At 29.1% G+C, this 12,716-nt stretch overlaps 1 protein-coding gene across 1 annotated transcript; it reads right to left on the reverse strand.

The window, feature by feature from the left end:
• Positions 1–6,053: 6,053 nt before the first annotated feature.
• Positions 6,054–11,128, reverse strand: LOC107011405 (internal alternative NAD(P)H-ubiquinone oxidoreductase A2, mitochondrial-like). Its single transcript, XM_015210899.2, has 9 exons — positions 10,740–11,128; positions 8,568–9,253; positions 8,068–8,281; positions 7,763–7,923; positions 7,600–7,665; positions 7,359–7,522; positions 7,149–7,263; positions 6,526–6,705; positions 6,054–6,342 (listed from the first exon to the last, which is right to left on the reverse strand). Exons 2-9 carry the CDS (start codon positions 9,153–9,155, stop codon positions 6,187–6,189), a joined length of 1,644 nt encoding a protein of 547 aa, XP_015066385.1. The 5' UTR covers positions 9,156–9,253; positions 10,740–11,128; the 3' UTR covers positions 6,054–6,186.
• Positions 11,129–12,716: the final 1,588 nt, after the last annotated feature.

A 12,716-nucleotide genomic window follows, 5' to 3' on the forward strand; every position in this document is an offset into this window, starting at 1 on the left:
TACCCGGTTTACTCCACTCTTGTATTAAAATAAAATAATTTCAACTTTCCCCATCAAGAAAAAGTTTTCGTTTTCATTTAATTTAATATTATTAAATACTTTCAGTATAATTTCATTAGAATTATAATTTCATAGATAATTCTAAAATTCATAAAATAAGATGACGCTGTTCAATTATCCTAATTTAAACACATTAAATTCAAACAATTATGAAAATGTAATATAAAAATGAATAAAATTTGACAATTAATAAAAACCCATTATGGAGATTCTCTAAAAAAGAAGAAGAACAACAACACCTTTCTTCCAATTCTATGCTTATCATTAAATAATTTAAGATGCTGGTAATCAAATTTAAATTTCTGAAGTATAATAAATAAACTTCAAAATCTATTACTTCTCTATTTATTTTTTAAATAAAAAAATAACACCCTGAAATTAGATAATGAAATATTTGAAAGGTAGTGAAATCACTATATATTTTTGTAATTCGTTTTATTTATACAATTTTTTCAGCAACCATTTATAAAGCGATATCAACTTCTCTAAAGAAGACAAAATTACCAACAAAATTCATAAATATTGTAGTTAGTGAAGATTTTTTGACGATACATACTTTTTTCGAAAATTACGTCATATATAAATGTGAAATTTTAGTTATATATATATATATCTTGATACATGTAAAAGGATTAGTGTAGTGGTTAAGAGGAAGAGCCTTGTTGGGCTCATAATTATTACTTTCTTCGTTTCACAGTGAATTGTCTAGTTTGATTTGACACAAAATTTAAAAAAATAAAGTAGACTAAAGTTATATCAAATGTACAAAATTACTCTTTAATTTTGTGGCCTTAAACATGCCACGTGAAAAACTATTAAAATATCACCTGAAAAATTGAAATTAAAATATTATCAAAAAAAGAAAGAGTTCATTCTTATTAAAAAAGACCAAAAAAGAAAAAGAGGCCAATATTTTTTTAAGCTCAAAGAGTAATTTTATTTGACACCCTCCGTGAAAATTTATAGATGTGTCTCAATTGTTACTACCTAGCTTCCCTACCAAATAATCTATACTATATTAAAAGTATAAAGATTATTAAAAATATAGATTGAATTTTTATTTTTTATTTAAAAAGTTTTACAATAAACAAAATTATTATTTTTGTCCTCTTTCTATATGTTTTATTATAAATTAATATGTTTAAAACACATACACTTGACTAGTACTTATTTATTACATAAAAGTTGTGTTTCCATTTGAAAACACAACTTTGAGACCCTACTAAGTCAATATCTAGTCAAGCTAATGATTCAAATTTATTCAGCTTTACATTTCAACAATATTTGCTTGAATTTGAAAAGAAAATACTTTTGAATTGAACCCCACATACAAAATAGACTATACATTAAAAGGGGTAGTTAATTCAACATTATTTACATGAAAAAAATTGTACCATGCGTATATGTTATATATTCACTTTATATAAATATATTAAAATTTGAGAATATTAAATTTGAATCAATTATATGAACTTGAGTTGGGGTATATAGTTAGTGGCAATATTATACTTTCTCCGTTCAATAATAAAATGTTCGACAATACTTGTTTATTTTATTAAATTAATAGATAATTTTACTCTTAGTTCCTATTTTATTATTACATTTTTTAAGATATTTTATTTATTATATTTAAAGGGTGATATAATTTTACTCTTCTATTTATAATTTTTTAAAAAGTGTTTAGGTTAATAATGAATAAGTATTGTTGAACAGAAAGAACAATTTCTTAAAAAATGTGCAAAGTCATAAATAAATATTATTCGATCGATTCAATGTATTTAATAATCCTAAATCTCACTTTTTTTTTTAAGAAAAAAACAACTAAATAAATTGGTTGTCATAATTGACCAATGCATGTGACACAAAGGAACATTATATTATAGTGTGCAATAAAAGAAAACGAATCTTTGTTTAATGCACGATTTTATAATGTTTTTTCGTTTTGAAAAATAAAGATTAGACAATGACAGAAAGAAATTGGGACCCAAATTAATTCCTTTATACCAATAATCAATAATGAATGCTTTTACTAAATAGATTTTAAACCAATAATATTAATACCCACGTGATTTTTATGTAACGTGATTATAAATATTGCTTTTAGGAGCGTCTTTACTCTTGCTTCCACTAAACATAATCTTTATCCTTAATTAATTGTCAATGTGCTCTCCATTATACACCTTCCAATTAAAAAAATTCTGGTTTAAAGACATATATACCCCTCTATGTGAATAAAAGAAAAAAAAATTAATTTGGAAGAAGAAAAGTAAACTGATTACCAATCTAATAATATATTTATTTTTAATTTATCTAAAAAAACATATTCCCTCTGTCCCTGTTTAGTTGTTCACTTTAGAAAAGGTACACATATTAAGATAACAATAATTAACATAGTGAAGTTATAATTCTATCCTTATTAAATATGATTTCAAAAATGATGAATTAAAACTTATAAATTTTTCAAGAAGTTTAAATGAGTGTATAATAGGAAATTCTTTTTTATTCTTTCTTAATTTGTCAAAATGAACAAGTAAATAGAGATATCTAAAAGAAAAAATATAAACAAGTAAATAAAATACTATAATTAAAAATAATTACGTTTAATGAAATAATTTATCACCAAGAGAACAGCAAGGGCAATATCGTCAACACAATTTCATAACTTCAATAATGGAGATAAAAGATAAGGAATGGCACGTATAGTAAATTTGCTTAATGCGAGGGGTAATATTAACAACTCAGTTCTATATATAGGTGTTCCATTCACATTCTTCACAAATCAAAACAATCAATCAACCGCCGGCAACTCAAATCACCGGCTACGAAATAGTCAGTACAATTCACTACCAGTAAAAAGACATCGGAGAATTTCATTTTCAAAGATGGCCGGAGCAAGAAAAGAGACAATGATGATGAATGGAGGAAGCATATCAAGAAGGGAGGAATATGGGCGACCAATTCCAAAAAGAGGGCAAGTGAAGATGACCATAGTTTTGGGCTTAGCTCACTCTTTAACTTCTATTTTCTCCACCGGTGACCGATCTGAGTCTGGCCGGAGGACAACGCATCTCCCTTGAGTTCGCCGATAGAGACGGAGTGTATCAGTTTTGGTAAATTTAGATAGTTTTGAAGGGTATTATAGTACTTGTAGGAAGCTCAAATCTTTCTTGTGTACAACTTTTTCTTAATTTTACAAGTTCCGTCTGTATATACTAATTTTAGTAGTTAGGTCCATTGTCCTGTATATACTTTGGGAGTCAATTTTCATTAAGTATATACTAATTTTAGTAGTTTGATCACGTTATATTATATCACGATATAATATTATGAAATAAAATTAGTATTTGTATACATGATTTTAAGTTGATTTCATTTCATGATTCTATAGTTTTCAAAAATATGATATGGAAATACAATATCATGATTTGAGATATTTTTAATACAAAGATTGATTCAAAAATTTATATTTTGTTAAAAACTTCACATTTTTATTTACTAAATCATTTATTTCATATGTAAATAAAATTTATAATGACATCATTATTTTTTAAATTTTATTATTTTCACCAACATAAAATTTTTTTTAATACCAACACAGTCAATTTAATTCACATTGTTGAGTAATATTAAAAACTAGTACACTATAATTTATATTTAATTTTTTATTGAATTAAAATTTGATAAGTTAAAATTAGATAAAACAATTACTTAACTAGAAAACAAATAGCAATGTAATAATATATTATATAATTTTATAATTTTTTATTTATTTGAAAAGATTGAATAAATAATTGAGGATATTTTCATAATTTTTAATTTCATCCAAACAAAAAAAAAAACATTAACTATAAACTATAAATTTATGTATTGAAATGATTGTCTTTTCTCGTCTTTACATCAATTCTTTATCCACCAGAACTAGGTACAACTATACCAACAAAATTTCTTGATTAAGACACAAAACTCACGAAAATAATTTTTACAAAATTGGATGGGATTTGATTATTCTAAAATTAAAATTCATAATCAATTAGTAAATGCTTCGTAACATTTTAAAAGAGTAAAATTTTTGTCTAAGTTTATTGTTTAGTTTGAGAGAATATTTGACTCAAAAAATAAACGTGGAGCATATTGTTAGGTAATAAAATAGAAAAAAAGATATTCATAAACTAATTCTCATAGGTTAAAATATTTTTGACCTTTGTCTTTACAAAAATAAGTTCAAATAATTGTTAGTTTATGAAAATTATTATGGTAAAATATAAATGTTATACATATAGGGCACGCAATGTTAAGTATTTTAAAACTAGGGTACTAGACTTGATTGTGTTCCCACATGTTTTTCTTGCATAAATTTAAATACACACATTACTTGATCTAATGTCCAAATTCCATTAAAATGGATGATTAATAATGATTCAGTATAATGTTCCATGTTCTCTAAAATATTGTTACGAATACTTTACTAAAATAATGTGACATAATATTTAATTACGTTTTGAAATAATGTAACATTATAACTCTAACGTCTTAGAGTTCGACTCCCCACCCCTTAATCCCTTGGAGTGCGGAGTTAAAAGGGTAAAAAAAATTGTTAAAAATTCCAAAAGGGCAGATCAATTTTTTTTTAAAACCAAACGGTAAAACGCTCACGATGTAGCAACTTTTGCCGTCTGAAAAAGCGAAATCGGTGCAATAGCAGCGATTTCTTAAATTTGATTTTTTTTAAAAAAAAAATTAAACAAATCGCTCCACACGGAGCGATTTTCAAAATAAAAAAAAATTATTTTTTTATACGTCGCTGCTTCTGCAGCGACTTCCATTAAAAATTTTCTTTTTTTTTTAATTTTTTGCTTTATTTAAAAAAAAATTGATTCAATTTTTTTTTTTTAAAAAAAAATCATTGGCAACGATTTTTAATTAGTTTTTTTAAAAAAATCAAATCACTGTAAAGGCAGCGATTTACACTTAATTTAATTTTTTTTTTGAAAATTTAATTGAATCGCTGCAAAAAAAAGTTAGCCGATTAAATTAAGTTTTCAAAAATAAAAATAAAAATCTAAGTGTAAAACAAAAAGTGTGTTAATTAAGAATTCATTTTATAAACACATATAAAGATCAATCTCAAAAAATGTGTTAATTAAGAATTCATTTTATATCGTAGTTAACACATATAATGCTCTTAATATATCATTCTCTTTTTAACAATCATCTTCCATTATTTAATTAACATGGTTAAGATCTCTATGTCGTTAATCAGAAGTCTCGAGTTCAAGTCTTTACGATTAAAAAAAATTAAATTGAAAATGTCACCAAAAAACCGAGTGGTGCATTCAACGAATTCACATGTCACTACGATATAAAATGAATTCTTAGTTAACACATTTTTTGGGACTGATCTTTATATGTGTTTATGTTATGAATTCTTAATTAACACATTTTTTGCTTTACACTTAAATTTTTATTTTTTTTTGAAAACTTAATTTAATCAGCTAATTTTTTTTGCAGCGATTTAATTAAATTTTCAAAAAATAAATAAATAAATTAAGTGTAAATCGCTGCCTTTACAGCGATTTGATTTTTTTTAAAAAAACTAATTAAAAATCGCTGCCAATGATTTTTTATTTTTTTTAAAAAAATTGAATCAAAATTTTTTTTAAATAAAGCAAAAAATAAAATAAAAATTAAAAATTTTAATGGAAGTCGCTGCAGAAGCAGCGACTTATAAGAATTTTTTTTTTGATTTTGAAAATCGCTCCGTGTGGAGCGATTTGTTTAATTTTTTTTTTTTTTTTAAAAAAAGCAAATTTAAGAAATTACTGCTATTGCAGCGATTTCGCTTTTTCAGAAGGCAAAAGTCGCTACATCGTGAGCGATTTTACCGTTTTGATTTTAAAAAAAATTAATATATCCTTTTGAAATTTTTGACAATTTTTTTTACCCTTTTAACTCCACGCTCTAATCCCTTGCCCCAACCCTCATAATTCCATTTTGACAAAGCACTTTTTCCCCCTTTTCTTTTTGAATCCTCAAAGATATTAACATTATTGATAACACTACAAGGTAGGTTATTAAAAGTGTTCAAAAAATGGATCAAAACATGAAAATCCTACTAGAAGTGGTAGTTTATCCTATCTTAGTATTGTCTCTGCCAAAGATTAACGTTGTTCCCCAGTTCATAGCCACGTAAAACCTGTTCCTCCAGCTGATAACTCGAGTCAGATATGCGGACCGCCAAATAAGCCAGCTCATGAAGCCTGCTAATGAGACACCCTTCTCACCCTGACAAACAAAATAAAGATCAAAACATAGTATGGAAAGGTACATATACATAGGACAAGCTCTTTCCTGATTGATATTACACGAACAGACGAATCCAAGATGTAGAGTCACTGAGTCCAACAACCCCGACTGACTAAATGTTTTGGTCGAAGAGTAATAGAGATGATGATGGATATAATGTACCTTAGCTTGACGGAGATCAACAAGAGCCTTGTAACGCCCCACAGTTGCCATGCTTCCGAGATGCTTGTAAACAAATGGATCTCCTAGAGTGATGTCTTTGGCTGAGAGAGCTTTGCCTCCATTCTGGTTCCCAATGTCGGTGAACAATTTAACAAGATACTTCCCTTGCCTTTCAGCAACCTGTTAAAAAAATTGCACTTTGAGAAAAATTTTGTACTCTTCCGTCATTTTTCAAGAAAACGTAGTAGTTTCTCAAGATAACTCAATTCTTGAAACCCAAGAAGAAGGATAGGGGTAAATATCTACTCCTAGTTATGTCTAAGACACGCAACAAAGACGGCTTCTTGTATTCTTGTAGTAGAAAAGGATATCTGGTCAACTTTCAAATAACATATCACTGTAATCCTTGACAGCATGCAACTTTAAGGTTGTTCATTAAAACTCAGGCCTCAGTCAAGTTCATAAACGGTTGCAATTGAGGCCATTCCACATAAAACTAAGCGGGATCAAGAAGAAAAAAACATACAAAGTACTACAGGAAAAAAGATCTGGGCAGGAGAAATGCAAATGCATAAGAATAACATGGTTGGACAAAACAAGGACATATCAGGAAATTATACTACCTGAGCAAGAGCCGGAAGCACCGGCTTTCCAGTCTGTTCAAGAAAACCAGCACAATCTCCTATAGCAAACACATCTTCTACGGAAGGAACTCGCAACCATTCATCAATTCCAATCCTGTAACATGTCTTAGGATTAGTTGACTAGATACAGAAGAGTGAACGAAGGACCACAAAGTACCTAAGTTGTTGGAGAAGTTAAAAACTTTTTACCTTCCACCAGGAGACTTGGGAACATTTAGTGATTTAACAAAATTGGAAGGACCAACTCCAGTAGACCAAACGAGAAGGCCATATGGAACATCACTTCCATCACTGAGAACTATTTTATCTGGATGTACTTCTTTTACAACACCATGAACAAGGCGGACACCAACCTGATATGTATGAAATTTTGCTCACAAAAACTGAAGAAACTTCTTTCTTAATGCAAAGCAATTGAAGGATTCATTACCTTGGTCAAATGCTTTGTCGCATACTCCCGCAACCCAACATCAAATGAAGACAAAATCTCATTAGCCTGTCCATGGAAAGTGTTACTAGACCATACTCAACAGTCAACATAATGATATTTCCTCTGCAATTTTAGGTTTACCCATATACAGCTGGATATTTACCTCAATGAGGGTCACATGAATGTAGTTTTTGACATGAGCATAACGTTCGCGTACATCTCTCATAATAAAATCACTTAGCTCCCCGCTGAATTCAACCCCTGTAGGTCCACCTCCAATCACAACACAGTGCAACAAGCGCTCTTTCTCTTCTTCCGAGATGCCTGCAATTATACACATGCACAAAATTTATACTACACTCAATTTACTATTGTAAAGTTGATGTCATATATTATCCTACAGAGTCCAGATCTACCAAAGAAGTCTGGTATTTCTAGAGTAAAGACTATGGAACATGGGGGAATAACCTGGAGTTTCTGAGACCATCAAGTTCATAAGAAGCTTCTTCCTGATTTCTTGGGCATTCTGTACTTCACGGAGAAAGAAGGCATGTTCCTCCACTCCCTTTATGCCAAAGGTCAAAGGTTCAGCTCCAGAAGCAATGACAAGCTTGTCATATGCAACCTTAAATCTGTAATGCTCATGAGAGACTCCACGATCGCCAACCGTTTCACAGTATACCTGTATTGTGTCTTCTCAAATCAAAACACACACAAACATAATAGATGGAACACAATAATAAGTTGAATGCAGTTTAAACAAAGTCCCTTTCCCTTTAACTACTTGAATGTATTGCTCGAATAATTCTCTGGTCGGTATGCCATTTACCTAGGTTTCCTAAAAAACATTACCTGAATGGATGTAGGTAATCATGCCTATATATTTGATCAAATTGAAAAGAGGAATTATATGTTGTAATTGAGACATATTTTGGATGTGAGAAATAATAAGAGCTTGTTATACTCACTTCATGTTTATCAGCATCAACACCAGTGCAGGATGCTAGGAAGAAATATGAATTTGGATCCTTTGCCAGTGCTTTCTGTATCTGGGTAACTGGTTCAGCAACTGATCGGAATTCCAATGTTCCAACACAAGTAGATGCAAGCAATGGTGTAAAGACCATATGGTTTCTTGGTGCTATACAAACAACATCATACATACTAGTGTCTATTCCTTTGAGGAATCTGCAAGCGGCCCAACCAGATCCAAGAACAACTACTCTAGGTTTTTCGCCCTGTTTTGTTGCTTCAAGGCCTGGATAACTGGATCTTTCATTCTTTGAATCAGCACCCCCAACCGTCTGAGCTTCTGCATGTGGAAACTGATATTGAGGGGTAAACTTCATTCCTCTGTTCCCGAAATTTAATTGATTTATCATCTGGGTACTTGGAATGTATGATGAATTGAAACCTGTTACAGCTTTTTCAAAAACTGGCGCAGGATGTCTAAACGGTGAAATGCCTTCACATAATATATTTCTCTCACTTGCATAGTTTCCAATTGCACCTCCAGAACGCCTAAAGCTACTCCTTGCAGCCCTTACCAATGCCATGTTCAGAGTACCCCTTAGCGAAGCTGATACAGTTGAAATCTTTTATTAAGGCAATTACTGTTTGGACTATTGATGGTATGCAATGTTTAAGTATGACACTGAAAAAAGGAAGAAAGTAGATGTGAGCTCTCAATACGAAGTTGCAATACACTCGTAAAAAAGATCCCCCCAGTTAGCGTGGAAAAATAAAAACAATGAACATTGAAGTTAAGCGTATCAGTCAAGGATAAGACAAAAGCAATACAAAGATGGTTCCTAGGACCACCTAGCAGAAACAGGAAAGACAAAATTTGCATTTCTACACTGTGGCAGTTTCAGTGTGAAGTGTTCTCGCAAAATTCTTAGTATGGATGCAGATATAAAACACCTGGATTCACAATACACCATGATCTTGCATGCACTCACTACAATCTCAGTCCTCTAGAAAAATATGACCAGTTAGTGCCAAATTCCAAAATTGGTAGCAGATTTTACAAGAATATGGTCAAGAAAATGAAGAGTGCAACCATACTAACTATGCCAATTTCAATTTGAAGTTTATTTGCTCAAGCTTTGCTAATACATACCAGATATGAATTTCGCATTTGAATTCACTCTAGTCAGTCTGTGTTATGAAATCCAAACCTCTGTCAAGATGATGATATCATTGCACAACAACTTGATGGTACATATAACATTATAGGTTATGCATTTCATTACTTCAAACCTTAAAACAAACTATTTTTTGACACAATATCACAAACAATCAGCAAAGGTCCGTTGGATTATATTTCTGAACACGACATACTTAAGTTCAAATTTGGAATGACAGAACACACGTCTAGCAATGGAAGAAACGTGATCGCCATCAATGCAAGCAATCCATATTAAGTTATATGATTAGTTAGCAACTAAAAGGTTCAATCTTCTTTACAAGAAAATATCTAATTCTATAAATAAATTAGCTTGAACCATCAAAAGTAAAAACTAGAAGCAAAATCAAGACGTCACCAAAAAAAATCAGTCGAAGAAATAAATGACAGCATTACGGAATCAAAAACGATTGTGAACATCAGCCTACCAATATCTGCTACACATAATTTAACATTCGAATTTCTACAACCAAAACTGGACAAGAAGAAAAACAAACATCTTTAACTATTCACAAAAAAAAGGTGTCCTACATTAATTGAGAAAATGAGTTGTTGTCCACTTAGATATATTGGACAATCCTTCCCTCGTGAGCTATATCTCGGATTGAGTTAGCTTAAGCCAAAATAGATCAAGAGAGGAGAAGATTAACAGTATTGAGCTTAATATGCCCAAATATTAATTTTTTTAACCTAGTAACAGAAATAGTTTGTGGGTTCAATTGAATCCTGGATCCACCCTTAGATCAAGAACACCTATGTGCTCAATATATAACATCATACTCATAAAATAGCAGTAAAAACTTGCACATGATTAATTACATACTCAAAAGGTCACAACATAAGTTTCAATAATGATGAAACTGTACATGGTACAATCAAGATCCAGCATAACATATATATATATATACATAGAAAAGCCTCAAGAAATCAGAACAAGAAAAAAAGGAATTACCTTTAGGAATTTAATGAAAAAGATGAAACCCCATAAGAAATTCTCCAGGATATTAGGAGTCAACAGTATACTTTTACACTTCAAAAAAAGACACTCTTTAATTTTATATAGACAGAACCTTGATCAGCAAGAAAATATTGGTCAAAATCTGATAGCTCCACATGCATATTTTTTTCTAATGTAAAACAAAAAGGGTATGGAGAAATCACAAATACAAGTTCTCTACTGCTATAATTTAAACATTTGGGTGATTTGCTGCAAAATATGTATATATAAAAGCATGCAACTGTACATGAAGGCAAAATGAAAGAGGCAACTCTGCCATTTCGGTGGAACAAACGACAACGTTTTGGTTCCTTTTTTTTTTCTTAGGTCAATTAAGGAGTGCTAATTAGCGAATATGATAATTAATTACATATTACATCATGGCCTTTGTAACGTTGCTAACAAATTATCAAACCTCCCTATGATCGGGTAAAACTTATCTCCATCGAATATTTATATCAAAACAATATATGCATGTCCTTATAATTTATTTTACTTCACTAAATTACGTAAAAATGAAAATTGTATTAATCTAGTGTAAACACTCAATGCAGATAAATTTTTTTTCATAATTTATTCATTATAACGACATTTTGCTATAATAATTTTCAATCGGTTCGATTTTTGCATACTTCTATTTATAATAGCTAAATATAATTATACATACTTTTATTTATAATAGTTAAATGACATTTATACGTCTAATATATATATACACATACATACCTACCTCACTATAATAATCATAAAATTTTCATATAAAAGTTCTCATTTTAGAGGAGTTTAACTATGTATATTTGGTAACTATTTTTCTTTTGTTTTAATTTATGCGACAGTAATTAAATTGAAATAGAAATAAAATATTATTTAAAACTTAAATTATTTTTTAATATAAAAAATTATCTTTAGACAGCCTAATAATGTAGAGAATAACACTATACATGACTTTAATTAATTGATTTACAATAATTAATAAATAAGAGAAATCAAATCTTCTAGAACAAATTTCGTTATCAATCACCTAAAAGAATTTGGCTTCGAAAATTCAGAATATTCCAATGATGTTTAAATAAATACATCTAGAACACGCCATACAATTATACAAAAGTAGAAGCAAAGGTTAATTAAATAGTATAACAATAAGGATTTAACTTAAATTACATTGTCAAGATTAATTTTTTTTTTAAAAGTATCGTTGCAATTTAATACCATATTAGTAATAGTAAATTAGTTGTATTTTTTTTATCAAGTTATTAACAATTCTACACTATTTTTTAAAATGTTAATCCATTACAAAGAGATATATCTTTATAAATTTTCTTAATTAAAACTTTTATTTTCATACATGTTTATAATTTTAGAAGTTTTAAATATTGTAGCCACACAAATAATAAGTACTATTGTGAATATTTTAAAAAATGTTTTTAAGAAAATTAATTAAATTTTACGTCAAACAAAGTTAAATGCAAAGAGTAAATACTTATCAAAAAATATTAATAATTTGATTATAAAAATATTTTATATAATATCATATATCGTGCATTAAAATAACTGAGTAAGACAAGTAAATAAATGGTCTTTTTTGAATCACACAAATAAATTCTATTCTTATTTATTTTGCGACTCAAACTTACAATTTATTATCTATCACATAAATCAATAATATTTTCATCTATTTTCTGACTCGAACTTATAATCTAATCGTTCACCGATTCAAAGTTAGCCTAATTTTATTTGGAAGTCAGCTATATACATTACCTATAAAATGCTGTAAACATGTGAAGTATGTGCCTACGTTATAAGTCGCGTCAAAGTCCATATGTTTCTTTCATGTTTAATTTACTTTATTATACCTAATAATATTAAAAGCTGACGTTTATCATTTTGTTTCTTCTAAAATTGACGTCTGTATAAACGAAAGGTAATCAATTA

The sequence above is a fragment of the Solanum pennellii genome, chromosome 2 (genome assembly GCF_001406875.1).
Source record: "Solanum pennellii chromosome 2, SPENNV200".
Classification (NCBI taxonomy): Eukaryota; Viridiplantae; Streptophyta; class Magnoliopsida; order Solanales; family Solanaceae; genus Solanum; species Solanum pennellii.

Coding starts and splice junctions, on each gene's coding strand:
- LOC107011405 (XM_015210899.2), bottom strand. CDS start 9,155: ATGGCATTGGTAAGGGCTGCAAGGAGTAGCTTTAGGCGTTCTGGAGGT. Junction 8,282..8,567: donor TTGATGCTGATAAACATGAA/GTGAGTATAACA, acceptor GACACAATACAG/GTATACTGTGAAACGGTTGG. Junction 7,523..7,599: donor CGACAAAGCATTTGACCAAG/GTAATGAATCCT, acceptor CATACATATCAG/GTTGGTGTCCGCCTTGTTCA.